Below are 13,206 nucleotides of genomic sequence, written 5' to 3' on the forward strand. Positions count from 1 at the left end.
TTAATAAATCCCAAAATGAATGCTTTAATATGTTAATGTGTTTGTATAATGAGGGCTGCATGCGTTCTCTGAGAATCTCTTTTACATCCAAGCTAAATTGGTATAGTAACTGTAATTTCCCTAACCTGATATATACTGAATTATACTTGTAATCGAACCAGGATCTTATATAGGAGTTTAATTGATTCGGGAAATCATTGGTGATACCCAGCCCTAGTGACAACACATCCTTAAGACTATTGATCACATCCTTGCTAACACTAAAAGAGTATTACTGCATTGCATTCTTGTAACATTGTCAGACTTACAAACTCCTGGTGCCTACATTATTGTGTTTTCAAATGCTATACAATGTAATAAAACGCCCAATATTCTCTGTAAGCAGTGATCTGATCCTTAATTTTACTTGCGAAGAGCATTGGATGGAACAATCCATGTTATTTTTTTGGCAATATGCTTAAAAGACACCAACATTTCTGACGTAGAAACTTTAAAAATGGGTCAAAATTGAACCAAAGAAAATAGGAGGGTTACATTTGGCTAATGTATAAAGCTTAAAGCAGAGATGAGGAGAAGTTAGTGTCATATACTGTAGTATATAATAGTATGGTAAGTATTGTAAGCTCACTTCTTTCTCCACAAAACCAGATTATTTACATTTTCAAATTGACTTTTTGTCTTTGGCTCCAACCATCACCGCCTCTGGTGACGTCACTTGAGGCAATTTATCAAATTTCATGCAGCTTCATCTGGAGCCACACAGCTGCCTACAGCTGATAATAACCATGTTTGCCTTCTCCTTTCTCCTAGCAAAGCCTCCAGTGTTTGGCCCGTCTAAACAGTTGGACATCGAGCTGGAGATGGTGATTACAGTGTTTAATCTAATCACTTGTATGTTTGTAATGTTTAAATAGATGTTGAAATTACTTATTTTGAGTTGCCTGGGTAAAAGTCCAGAGTTGGTTTTCTCTGTTGCCTTTTGTCAGTCTGTGTGATATTCAATATTGCCCAATATCAGTAGTTCACTGCTGTAATTCTTCTCTACTCTGATTAGGCCTTCTTTGTTGGAGGAGGTAATCAGCTCGGGGAGCCTATTCCCATCCAGAAAGCCCATGAACACATCTTTGGCATGGTACTCATGAATGACTGGAGCGGTAAGAGCCTCTGTACATTACACCAACATCATGCTTGTGTGCTTCTAGACCAGACCTGGGCATTGTATGGCCCGCGGGCCACATCCGGCCCGTTAGGCGGCCCTAACCGGCCTGCGTGAGGTCGATGGGAAGTTAACAATCAAATGTAAATAAGCATACAACATGCATGGTATACAACTGCATTGCTTTTATTTTGAAGACAATTGTTTTTTGTTGTTGCTTTTTTTGTGTGTGAACGCATGCAGTTTCTTCTTCTTCTTCTCCTTTGGTTGCAAGTTGCAATTAACTGAACTGAGCTCACGAGACGTTAGCCTGGACTCAAATGAGCTGTTGTCCCTCAAACATGTCAGCTCATGGGAAAGAAAGAAAGGTTGATACAGTGCGCCGACTTTTTAACCAAACAGACTTCTAAGTATTTATTTACTGAAGTCAAAGGTAAAGCTGTGTACGCGCGCGCGTGTGTGCAGATACCAGTATACAGCTCTTCCAGTTCCTGAGCTGGTGACTTTGCCCATAAATAGACTATTTAACGAAATTAAACTTTATTCTAAATCCGTCACGTACATACAGTACAATGTAGTGAAATTAAATTATTGCAACCTTTCCTCAGTATCAGGAGCAGTTAGCAACTTGCTCAGGGAAACTTTGAGCCTGGGAAACACTGCCAATCTTGTGGTTAAGGGTGGACAACTCTACCTCTAAGCCACAATCCAAACTTTACTCACAATTTATTCTCAAATGACTTGGACTTGGACAGGACCAGATTTTCATTACATTACATTTCCTTGATCATCTAGCAATACGTCTTTAAATTCTATCCTTTGAATCTTCACTGTAATAGAAAATGTCAAAGAGCTTACACATTGAATCAGAATGGTTCAAGTTCAAGAACCATAACCTGCCTACTTCTTCAGTAATATGTGTGTTTATTCTCAGCCAGGGACATCCAGGCGTGGGAGTATGTTCCTCTTGGTCCTTTCCTGGGGAAGAACTTCGGGACAACCATCTCACCCTGGGTCATCCCAATGGAGGCACTGTTACCCTTTGCAGAGCCCAACTCCATTCAGGTAAACACAGGGGTCACAGCTCACACTGCCAAACTTCTTGCAGGCGTTCACTTTGTGTTTTCAGAACCAGCTAAAAGACTTTCACATTTGAGACCTTTGCATTAGCTAATACATCCCAGTTACTCTGGTGCCACCTATAGGACAAAGATTTCCTTTTTTGTCTCACTAATAACTTCAGGGGTTTTCAAGCTGGACCCTTTTCCCTGTGTTTTGTGTCTAAGTGACTGATGGGAACAACACTCTTAGAAATTGGTCCAGTATTAAGCAAGAAGCAAGCTACAATGTACTGTAAGTTATTTGGCAAAGGATTTGACTCTAACAAAAAGATTTATCTCTGTAGGGATCCTTTAAGAATGTAAGACAATTAGAATAATAATCAGAGCCTATCAGCGATTTAAAAACAACACTTTTAGTGGACGTTCTTGGACGGAGAGCATGTGTCCAATAGGGTTACATCCATGGACCGTTAATATTAACAGTGTATGGTTACATTGCTGCCCGGTTTTGGTTTGTGGCTTCCGGTTACAGCATTCTCCCTCCCAATACTGGACCAGTTTCAAACATTTTTCTGGATCAGTCACTTAGAAACAAATGCATGGGAAAATAGAGCTCAAGTTGAAAAAAATTAAAATTGTCTCCTTCCATTTTAGTTTGGGTGTGTGTGGACATTAGAGCCTCCTCCCCATCTTATTCCTGTTGATTTTATTTCTCTCTCCTTTCTGCAGGATCCAGAGCCCCTCCCCTACCTGCAACACCCTGATGCTTTCACTTTCAACATTAACCTGTTTGTGTCACTCAAAGGTACTGTAGTTTACACAAAGTGGCTATAACCAATCAAGTGTAATGGTTTTGTGTATCTGTGTATTTATTAGGGGTGGTGGGGGGGGGAGATAATTGCACGAGAATTTTAACTTTTTGGAACTAAAATAATAAAAAATTGAAAGTAAGCTAAACAAGCAGAGAAATGCATTTGTCTAGATAAAACATCTGTTTTCTTTTGGGGACATACTGTAATTTGTAAATTACAGTATGTCCCCAAAAGACATCCTGGAAATGTACTACTGTACTGTCATGTGTTACGAAGTGAATGTCTGCTTCAACATAAGTGACTTTTGCTCTTTAAGGAAAGGGCATGGCAGAGGCAGCAACCATCAGCAGGTCCAACTTCAAGGTAACAACCACACTCACAACACTCAGTGCTAAATAATGTCTGTAGTAAATAACACAGCATGTAGGGTGTTTTTTGGTATTCAATCACATAGTGTTTAGTATTGTGGCATCATCTGATTTGAACTTTGTAATAATGGTCTTCAAGTTCACAAAACATGCAATTTCCAACATTATCATCACCACCCACCTAGACAAAAATAAAGAAAAGATGACACAGTAACTAGAATATTTAAGACCATACAACAACATAGACACATTAAAAAGCAAATAAACATGTATAAAGGAAAACACCTTATGCCCATCATACACATCTTTCCCCAGCACAAAGCTTCTTCGGAGCCCCCCAGAAAGTTCAGGTACTTTCCCCATTGTCTAGTGTAGACATCCAGTCTGGCATATTATTCGAATGACATCTTTTCAAACGCTGCCAACCTAGCCATCTCACAAGCCTACTCCTGGATTGATAGCACCCGTTCATTCCACAAAAAGAAAGTAAAAAAAAAAAAGGAAATAAAGCAGACAGTTGCGAAAATGTCGCTAATTACTTCAAAGTTTAATAAGCATCATCGTACCTCATTCCAAAACAAGGCATGCAAATACATACATGTCAAAATTAAGAAGAAAGAATAGCAGTTTTCTTCATTTAGATGAGGCAGCACAGTGTTTTGTTGGCCCTAAACTAAATATGTGCTTTACATTTAAGAGGGCTGCAACTAGGGATTATGTTCAACAATAATCAGTTGTTTACTTGTTTCAATGAATGGATTAATTGTGTAGTCTAGGAATGTCCATGACAACTTCAAAGTACCAAGTGGTTTTATTTGCCTTCCAAGCCAGATATTCAATTTTTATGTCAGTCATAATGACATAATGTGCTAAATTGTTAATGTGAATAAGTATGAATGAATGTAGTGGAGTAAAAAGTACATTATTTCTCTCTGAAATGTAGAAGTAGAAAGGGGCATTAAAAAGAAAAGACTCAAGTACCTTAACATTTGAACTTAAGTACAGTACTTGAGTCAATGTACTAAGTTACAGTCCACCACTGTATTCTAACATGTTTAACTCTCTCTCTCTCTGTCTCTCTAGTACATGTACTGGACCATGAAGCAGCAGCTCGCCCATCACACAGTCAACGGTTGCAACGTCAGACCTGGAGACCTGCTGGCTTCTGGTACCATCAGTGGACCTGTGAGTGTCTGCATGTACAGTACAGTATGCTCAGTATCTGTGTATGGGAATATATGTTCTACTTAACGTGGTACAGGACTGCTCTGATGGTTAGGTCTGGCCTCACAGGTGTCATTTATCAAAACTGGCCAGTGCAACCTACCCCAAAACGCATTATAATTTCCTTTACATAAATAAAGACATTTGCACCATAAATTGATGCAGAAAAGGCACTAACTGTTGCAGACAAATTCACCACAATGCAGAAAAATTCAAAAGGGTTTGATGTGCTCAAAATTTAAATTTTGCTCAAAAGTGGAGATCTCATTTTCACATTGCAAAAATCTCCACTCCAGGGTGTGCACCATTTCGCAAGGGTTTCCTGGTTCAACGACTTGTTCCTCAGAACGGTGTTTAGAAGGCTTTGAGTTATGTTTTTTTATTGGTTGGTGGCTGTGTCTCTGCTTTATTGGCTGTGTCACAGGTGATACCCAATCAGCAGAGAGGTGTCTGTAAACCCGTGGTGATAAAAAGGTGCAACGCTTCCGCAAACAACAGGGTGTTCAATGCACCCATTTCATTTTTTTAAAACGTGTTGCTAGATTTTGTCGGGACTGAACATGGCCCAGATCAAAGTTAGGTCTGGGTACGCCACAGATACATTCAGGATAGAAGAGCGGAAGGTGAGGAATGACACACAATAATCCTGGAAATTGTCTTCTGGTGGTCCAGACTAAGTCCGGCCTGACAGTTCATGCTTAGAATGTTGATTTGAATGCTGAATAGTTTAATATATTGTCGTCTGTGTCTTTAAACCTCTGTCGTTTTTTATTCTCCTGTAATGCGCTTTGTGTCCTCTCCTCTGGTATTCAATTCGACACTCCATGCATCTGACACGGTGACACAAAAAGAATAAATTAACCTTTACTTCAATGAAATATCTGACTGATTTAGAAAATGATGTAATTAAATATGATACGTTACGATACAACTTTATTGTTTGCCAGGGCTGAAATTCTTTTTGCATCACTGGGTATCTTAAATAAAAAGAGGACATAGACATACATACATAAGATGGATAACGCCAGAGGACATACATGACACATTACCACAAATGGCATAAACACCCAAGTAAGGAAACAAGGCATACATGTACGTAACAAAAGAAAATGACACATACACACAGTACAATGTACAGTATATTTGAAGTGTACAGTGCTTATACTGTGTGTACTGTATCCGAACAGGATCCAGAGAGTTTTGGCTCCATGCTGGAGCTGTCATGGAGGGGATCTAAGAACATCGATCTGGGAGGAGGAGAAACCAGAACCTTCCTGAAGGATGGAGATGAAGTCACCATCACAGGTTAGACTTAACCTTCAGCACATGTTGTAAATTCTTTGGTTAAAATAATGTGGTTTATAATCTAGATGAAAATAGTGAAAGCATACTGTTTACATTATTTAGCTGTAAATATATGAGAGCGCAAGTCGCACCCGCTGTTGCTCAGTCGGGATGCATGCTGCAGGTTAACAACAGATTAGTTTAGGGAAATTATTTTGGCATATTTCTTAATTTTGCAACAAAGCGCCACCTAGGGACAAATAGGCTCTACATTTTACACTCAGTGGAGCCTGGGTAACTACTTAGCCGAGATTTGTGTCAAAAAGAGAAATTATTGCCACATTATGCAACACTTCCTGTGGATAATTTCCACCTAGCGCTGCTTGGTTTTTATGTTTAGCTCTATAAAGTGCAAGTATATGGGCTTATACATAATATGATCATGCTAATTATGATGTCCACAATCATATGTGTATAATTGCTAATGTCCTGTCTTTTCCTCTGTCTAGGTTACTGTCAAGGAGATGGCTACAGGGTGGGCTTTGGACCCTGCATGGGAACCGTTCTCCCGGCCCTGCAGCACTGAAACACGCTTACTGTTATTTAGGAGGGAATCCTTCTGTGGAGCATAAATACCGGAAGACACACACGTACACGCCTACAGTATCTCACCCTGCTTTGATGTTCACTGGAGACAACTACAACCAAAAGCACACACTATTCCTCTTACTCACACACACACACACACGCACACGCACACGCACACACACACACACACAAACTTTCACAAATGTTTCTAGCTTTACTTAATAATTGATTAACTTTACACCATAGTCTCAGAAGAGTTGTACAGTGACAGTGAAATATTCTGCAGCATCATCCAGTCACAGTGTTACTGCTATACCAGGATCAGTGTTATTGATGTTTTATATGTGTTGGTTCCTGATTTATGATGAAAATCCTCCAATTTCATATTCAGTGTCTGTCTTTTGGTTTTCTGTTGACCGACTGGGCCCGTCAGATGGCTGTGGTCAAATCACAGCTGCATTCAGAATTTCGTTCTGAAATACTTACTCACTTTGTGACATAGTTGTTAATAATTTAAAGTATAAACCTGATAATATTCTAATAATTTTATAAAAAATCCTGTGCAGACACAAACCAACAATGAATTGATCCTACTAACAAATATCCAAAGCCTGATTTCTTATAATCCTCTATGCCATAGAGCTCCATTGTTCAGTGAGCCACACTGTTGCACTGTGTGACATTTTCCTTCATTACCATGAACACATACACCGTTTATTTTGATTTAATTTCACATTCATCATAATGCTGCCACAAATTCTCGCTGGAGCAGTGGTTTTTAAACCTTTTCCAATAATGTACTCCCTTTCAAATATATAATATATATATTTATCACAGATTGTACCTGGGGTGTAGCTGTAACAGATTGGAAGTCTGTTAATTTTAAGTTATTTTAGATTTGGATTCCCAGCCACACCAGCACTGAGAGAAGGACACAAGTATAAATATGTAGAAATAGTATTTTATTACATTCTGTTTGAAACAAGAGTGACAATCCCCTCGTCTTAAAAGGAGACACTGATTTAAAAGTGTGGATAGTCCAATGTTCTGCACCAGGGATAAAGAATACCAAAGTCCCGTCCAGCCTGGAGTCAGCTCCTTGTTTCCCTTGGCGCCTGCACAAGAAATCTGCCTCAGCGGGGCAAAACAGAATAATAAAATAAATGGGCAGCCTGCTTGTAGCCCGGCAACTTTAAAACAGTCTCCAGTGTCTAGCGTGACAGCTTTCCTTCCCTATGCTTTATGTAAACTCATCAACAAATACTGTTGACGTCCACTGGCTTTGGCACCTCAACAGTAACGGACAACAACCAGTATATATCCTCAACGTTCCACTTCCGGGATTGCCCAGTTGCCACCAGAAATTCTGCAGTATGTCCTTATGTCGGCAGGATTTCCGTTACCTAACGCTTCCTTTGTGTTGAGGACTATGGTTGACTGCTCCTCAGATCTCTGCGGGGTAAATCCAGACAGCTAGCTAGACCATCTGTCCAATCTGAGTTTTTTTGTTGCAATACTAAAACAACTTTTGAACGTACATGTTTTCCACCAAAAGAAGTTCCTTCGAGAGGCTATTTTGCAGCGACGCCGGGGCTGCGTGCAGCGCTTAGCGCCGCTCATGACGATTATGATTGAGTTATAGAAATGACAATAAATCAAAGCACTTTTTTCTCCCATCCAGAAATGCTGTGTGGACTAGCCAGACCTTCCTCCGCAGCGCCATCAATTTAATTGTTCCTCATTTAACCCTTGTGCCCTTAGCATAGCCTTTACCTGTCCACTCTATTCAGAAAAGCTCCTCATTCCTGTGTCACCATTAAACCTTGGTATCCATGGGAACCCCATAAACCAAGGCATCATCCTTGCATTTATCACAAGCTGATTATGTGGAACATTTTCTAGCCTGGCCTCAGTTCCTTGTGATATACTACACCCTGGACCTTCAGGCTGGCCTTCATTTCTGTCTGCCGTTCTGCACCGTGTGGTGTGGAAGGGAATCCTGCCGACAGCACCGCTAATGTAACAGATTGGAGGCCTGTACATTTTAAAGTGCTCATGTTATGCTTTTTGGCTTTGTCCTTTTCCTTTATTCAATTCAATTTCAATTCAATTTTATTTATAGTATCAATTCATAACAAGAGTTATCTCAAGACACTATACAGATAGACCACACTCCAGAATTTACAAGGACCCAACAGTTCTAGTAGTTTCCTCCAGAGCAAGCAACAGTGCGACAGTGGCGAGGAAAAACTTCCTTTTAGGCAGAAACCTCGGTCAGACCCAGGCTCTTGGTAGGCGGTGTCTGACGGGCCGGTTGGGGTTAGAATGAAGAGTGGCATTAACAAAATAGAAAAATTAGTAGTTTGTAGCAGTTCTTTGTAGTAGTTCATGGCATAGCAGGACGCTGTGCGGCATTACAAGGCACAGCAGGACGTAGCTGGACGTAGCAGGGCACTGCAGTGTAGCAGTTGATCATGGCATCACAGAACATGGAGCGGGACCAAGGCGACAGCTGCTACCCTGATTTTGGAGCCTCTCTGATCCAAGGGAGCATGCTGGGGAAAAAAGAACATAAGGACTCCGGGGAATGACTCCCCAGAGCAAGGTTAGTAACAAGCATTTCTGGGACATGGATGCACATAAATGAAAAGATGGAAAGATAGAGGAGAGAGGAGCTCAGTGTATCAAAATAAGTCCCCAGCTGTCTAAAACTATTACAGCAAAACCAAGAGAGACAGGGTAAAGGGAGGAGCCTGGTCGGGCTAGAACTCTCCCCAACCGGATTATTGTGTTATATATATTTTTTGAGCACTTTATAGGTTTACAAAGTGAAAATGACTTAAGTCCACCCCAAAGGGACTTACAATCTCCAACAGAAAACACTGTACACAAACTGCTCCAGTCCATCCTTTACTTCTGTGATTAACGTGCGTCACTTTGTAACATAATAATTATAATAATAATAATACACTTTATTTAAAGTGCCTTTCAAGACACCCAAGGTCACTTCACAAACAAAAAAATGGACATTAAAGTTATAGTCATCTCATAAAGGTCCTGAGGTTCACGCTATGACATGCAGTAGGCAGACAGAGAGAGCCCAGTCCATGGTCCACAGCGAAGTCGCAGACGAGAGAAGATCTTATGTTGACCAATCCAGCTTTCAGTCGGTTTGACGGACCGTGCATATCCGATCTGGGCAGACAGGCAACTTTACATGGTTTAATTTTCAAAAAGCATAATGATCAGTCCAGTTATGGGGGAATATTTTGCCATCCTTGCGAGCCATGCCGATTTTTTGGGCATGGCTACAATGGGCGGAGAAAGTCGAATTGACATACAAACTCCGTAGAAAGTGCACAGCTCCCCATAGCCAGTAAAGTTCACTTATTAAGTGTTTCCTCACCCTCCTGCAGATGTTACCTATGCGTAAAGTTATTGTGGGTAAGTAGTCCTAGGGGCCGGGGCTGTGGGCTTAGGCTACTGCAGTAAACTTAACTTGCATCCTCCAGTCATTGACCATCATTCCAACCCTGTATAAAAACAAAACACGGGGGAGAGATGATAAAATGTGTCGCTATATATAACTATTGAATTTGAACTAAGTATGATCATCAACTAAAATGATCAACGTTTTTCGTTAGAAAAAGTAAAATCACTGAAAATAAACAAGTCAGACGGAGCGGCGTCAATCTCGCCAGCGTTCTTTGCGACTCCCAACAAAGATGGAATAGAAGTGTGATGCCTCACTCTGTAGCTAAAACAGAGAGTTCAACACACAGGTGTGAAAAGAAGAGCTACAACAAAAATATGGTATCTAAACCAAATTTCTTTCGAGTTAAAAGTAGATTTTTACCACTTCAGGCTGTATTTTAGTAAAATGTCAGCAAAGCAACATACCTGAGTAGGAAATCTTGGCCCTCTTTCCATATCTGCCGGAATCTCCTCCAACCACATTATCCATTCCGCCCCCACTCAACCACGCAGTCACGTTCCTGGCTGTTTTGGAGTTTTGGAGAAACCATCTCAGTATAATTAGTCAAGCACTTCAAGACCCACAGGGATTTTGGACTTCACCCCTTCCTTCCTCCTGTACACTCACAGTTGGTTCCCTGTGTGTTTTGGGAATATGTGTGTCAACAAGAACATTAACACCACTGCCAATGAAAACATTTGTCAATAATTTAATTCCCCCTGCATGTCGAGTTTTCCATGAAGTTTTGCCAGATCTTAGTGTCAACCTTAAAAATAATGTAGCATCATACTGTCCCTAGACTCTACAGTACAATCCAAAATTGGTGCATTTTCTGGTTTTCTTTGAATAAATTAGGTCCCAGTTGGTCCCCATGCTAGATTGAAGCATCAACAGGATGTGCATTTTCAACAATAAAATAAGTAAATATGACAGGACAATGCTCTTAGTCTGACGACATGTCTCCACCTTTTCATATTACTAGTTTGTACTGTATAATATACATGTGCTCATCATTCTGTTCCCTTCCGTCTCTGTTCTCATCTCTACCTCCTACCTATGTTTTCCCCATGCCTTTCCATTCTTGCCGTCACTCATCTTACCCTGCATGAACACACACAGACAATCTGTGCTGTGTCTTTTCTTTTTCTTTTCCATTTCATATGTAGCTTTTGGTAAATGCCAACACTGTGGGAAGTTTGAGCTGCACTGTGCAAAATAATGCATACAGAGCTTGACATGAAAAGGCTTTTTTATTTTCAAAAATGTTTTGTACATGTAACTTGCAATGAGTAAATCAGTAAAGATAGTTACATTTGTTTTGGAAATGAATACACATTATGCATCCAATTTCAACAGAAGGTTTTAACTCATTGTGAGATACATGTTTTTACATATTGCACAGCCACACAGAAATCCCAGATAAAGAATTTGATGGATGTCAAAACTGTAAGAGCCTGGTAGTACTTTGTACTAAAGAAATGTGGCATTTGTGAGCTGAATTAAACATGAGTTAAACGTAGCTTTAGGGTCAGAGGAGATCCAAAACATGTTATATATTAAGTCTAGACGTGTTTAGAACTGTAGCATCATGGTTAACTTCAATTATCATTATCCTGGAAAACGTGTTTTGTTAAAGGGCCCGACCTCACTTGAAATTTGCTTTTTTATTTTGAAAAGAGAAAAGATAAAAGCAAATTTCCTATTGAGCTGAGTTTTTGAGATTGTTACATCTTTTGTCTGCATTCATTTATATTGTAATTCATTTCATGATGTTGCGTTTGTTTGCTTAATATATTAACAACTTTTCTCTGTACCCTACTGTTTAAATAATGTTGATACATTTTAATTTTGGTCATATAGTTTATATACCTATAATTCCAATTCCAAAAGCACTATATTGATCAACTCCATAAGTTAGTTATTTGTAATATTAATTAACTGTGTGTTTCTCTATGTCTGGCAATAGTTCAGTTTCCTATGGCTCTCTTCATGGCAATCTCTATAAATGTGAATAGTTAATGTCTTTTTAGACTGGCATTAATAAAGGTGCACAACTGCACAGAGCAGTATAAGCTCACGTACCCAGATGCATACTGAATGCGGTAAATGATGCCCTGTGCCCCTATAAACATGCTCAACATGAGAGGCAGCTAACCTCTTTATAGAAACAGGACTGAAGAAGACATGAGCTGAAGCTGCCAGCACAGAGCCAAGGTTAAAGATAAGAATGAAACAGAACACAATTTAACTGCCAAGGCAAATTGAATCACTGTTTTACATTCTCACAATGTAGAGTCAACCTCCTTATTATAATATACTGTATGCACCTTGAATCTGACCTTAGAATCCTGGATGGATGGATGGATGGTGGATGGTTTAATGTGCAGAGTATACCCTTGACTCTAAGCACAATGAGAGATTTAAATATCTGTACCATTGAGCCTATTATCTGAGGCCGAAGTTGATGTAAAATACCTTTGGGCTTTGGGATTGTATATCCAAACTAATGTGATTAGCTTTCAGTTCCATTTATGTTTAATTTTAAAGCACACAAAAGACAGTCAAAATCATCTGTATTGTAGAAACTGCAGTCCAGTATTTTCAAAATGTGAAGCACTTCAAGGATCCCAAAAAATGATACATTGTTGCCATCTTGAACGGTGCCTGATGTCAGCAAATCCAAAAATGGGCAAAGAGGTAAAGCAGAGTGGAACTAAAGTGGGGTGAAAGAAGCCTGTCTGTTGATTCTGCGCCCACCTAGCTTGAAGCTACCAAGCTAGCGAAGGCTAACAAGCTAGGATATGCTAACCTATGCTAACCTTTTAATAGTCCTGTTGGCTTTATGCTCGCTCCCGCTTGGTAACTTTACCTAGTCGTCCCAGCTTGTTTCTTGAGGTAAGATAACCTGAGATAACAAAACTTACTTTTGTATTTATCAGTGGCGACTGGTCATCAAGATAAGGTGACCAGATTTCTCAGACAAAATCCGGGGACATTTTCAGCTCAGAAGGGTACAGTATATGCCTCCAAAACACGTCATGTTTTTATTTTTGGAAAACTTAAAACGGGGACACTAGACCTAGAGCTGTTCTCATTAGGGGCTAAACCCACCAGACTCCATGTAAATCAGTAATTTTAGCAGCGTAAAATAGAGCATTCTGAAACATCTCTGAGCTCTGAGCAGTGCAGGCTCTGGCTGTCTTGACCGACTATCGGCTACCTTGGGTCAATGTTTTCT

General features: G+C 39.9%; 1 protein-coding gene and 1 long non-coding RNA gene across 2 annotated transcripts in view; one reads left to right on the forward strand and one right to left on the reverse strand.

The window, feature by feature from the left end:
* The window catches only part of LOC116702410 (uncharacterized), a 295,446-nt gene extending 295,311 nt beyond the window's left edge, over nucleotides 1–135 (reverse strand). Inside the window, exon 1 of the long non-coding RNA XR_004335153.1 lies at nucleotides 86–135. This is a non-coding gene — a long non-coding RNA (uncharacterized LOC116702410). The remainder of the gene's footprint in view (nucleotides 1–85) is intronic.
* fah (fumarylacetoacetate hydrolase (fumarylacetoacetase)) overlaps nucleotides 1–13,206 on the forward strand; it is a 30,561-nt gene that overhangs the window by 11,683 nt on the left and 5,672 nt on the right. The window contains 9 exon segments of the mRNA XM_032536569.1: nucleotides 811–863; nucleotides 1,055–1,154; nucleotides 2,091–2,221; nucleotides 2,947–3,022; nucleotides 3,346–3,392; nucleotides 4,481–4,582; nucleotides 5,809–5,926; nucleotides 6,415–6,580; nucleotides 7,263–7,264. Of these exon segments, the coding sequence (XP_032392460.1) occupies nucleotides 811–863; nucleotides 1,055–1,154; nucleotides 2,091–2,221; nucleotides 2,947–3,022; nucleotides 3,346–3,392; nucleotides 4,481–4,582; nucleotides 5,809–5,926; nucleotides 6,415–6,491 (704 nt within the window). The 3' untranslated portion in view covers nucleotides 6,492–6,580; nucleotides 7,263–7,264.

Source organism: Etheostoma spectabile, chromosome 15 (genome assembly GCF_008692095.1).
Source record: "Etheostoma spectabile isolate EspeVRDwgs_2016 chromosome 15, UIUC_Espe_1.0, whole genome shotgun sequence".
NCBI classification, from domain to species: domain Eukaryota; kingdom Metazoa; phylum Chordata; class Actinopteri; order Perciformes; family Percidae; genus Etheostoma; species Etheostoma spectabile.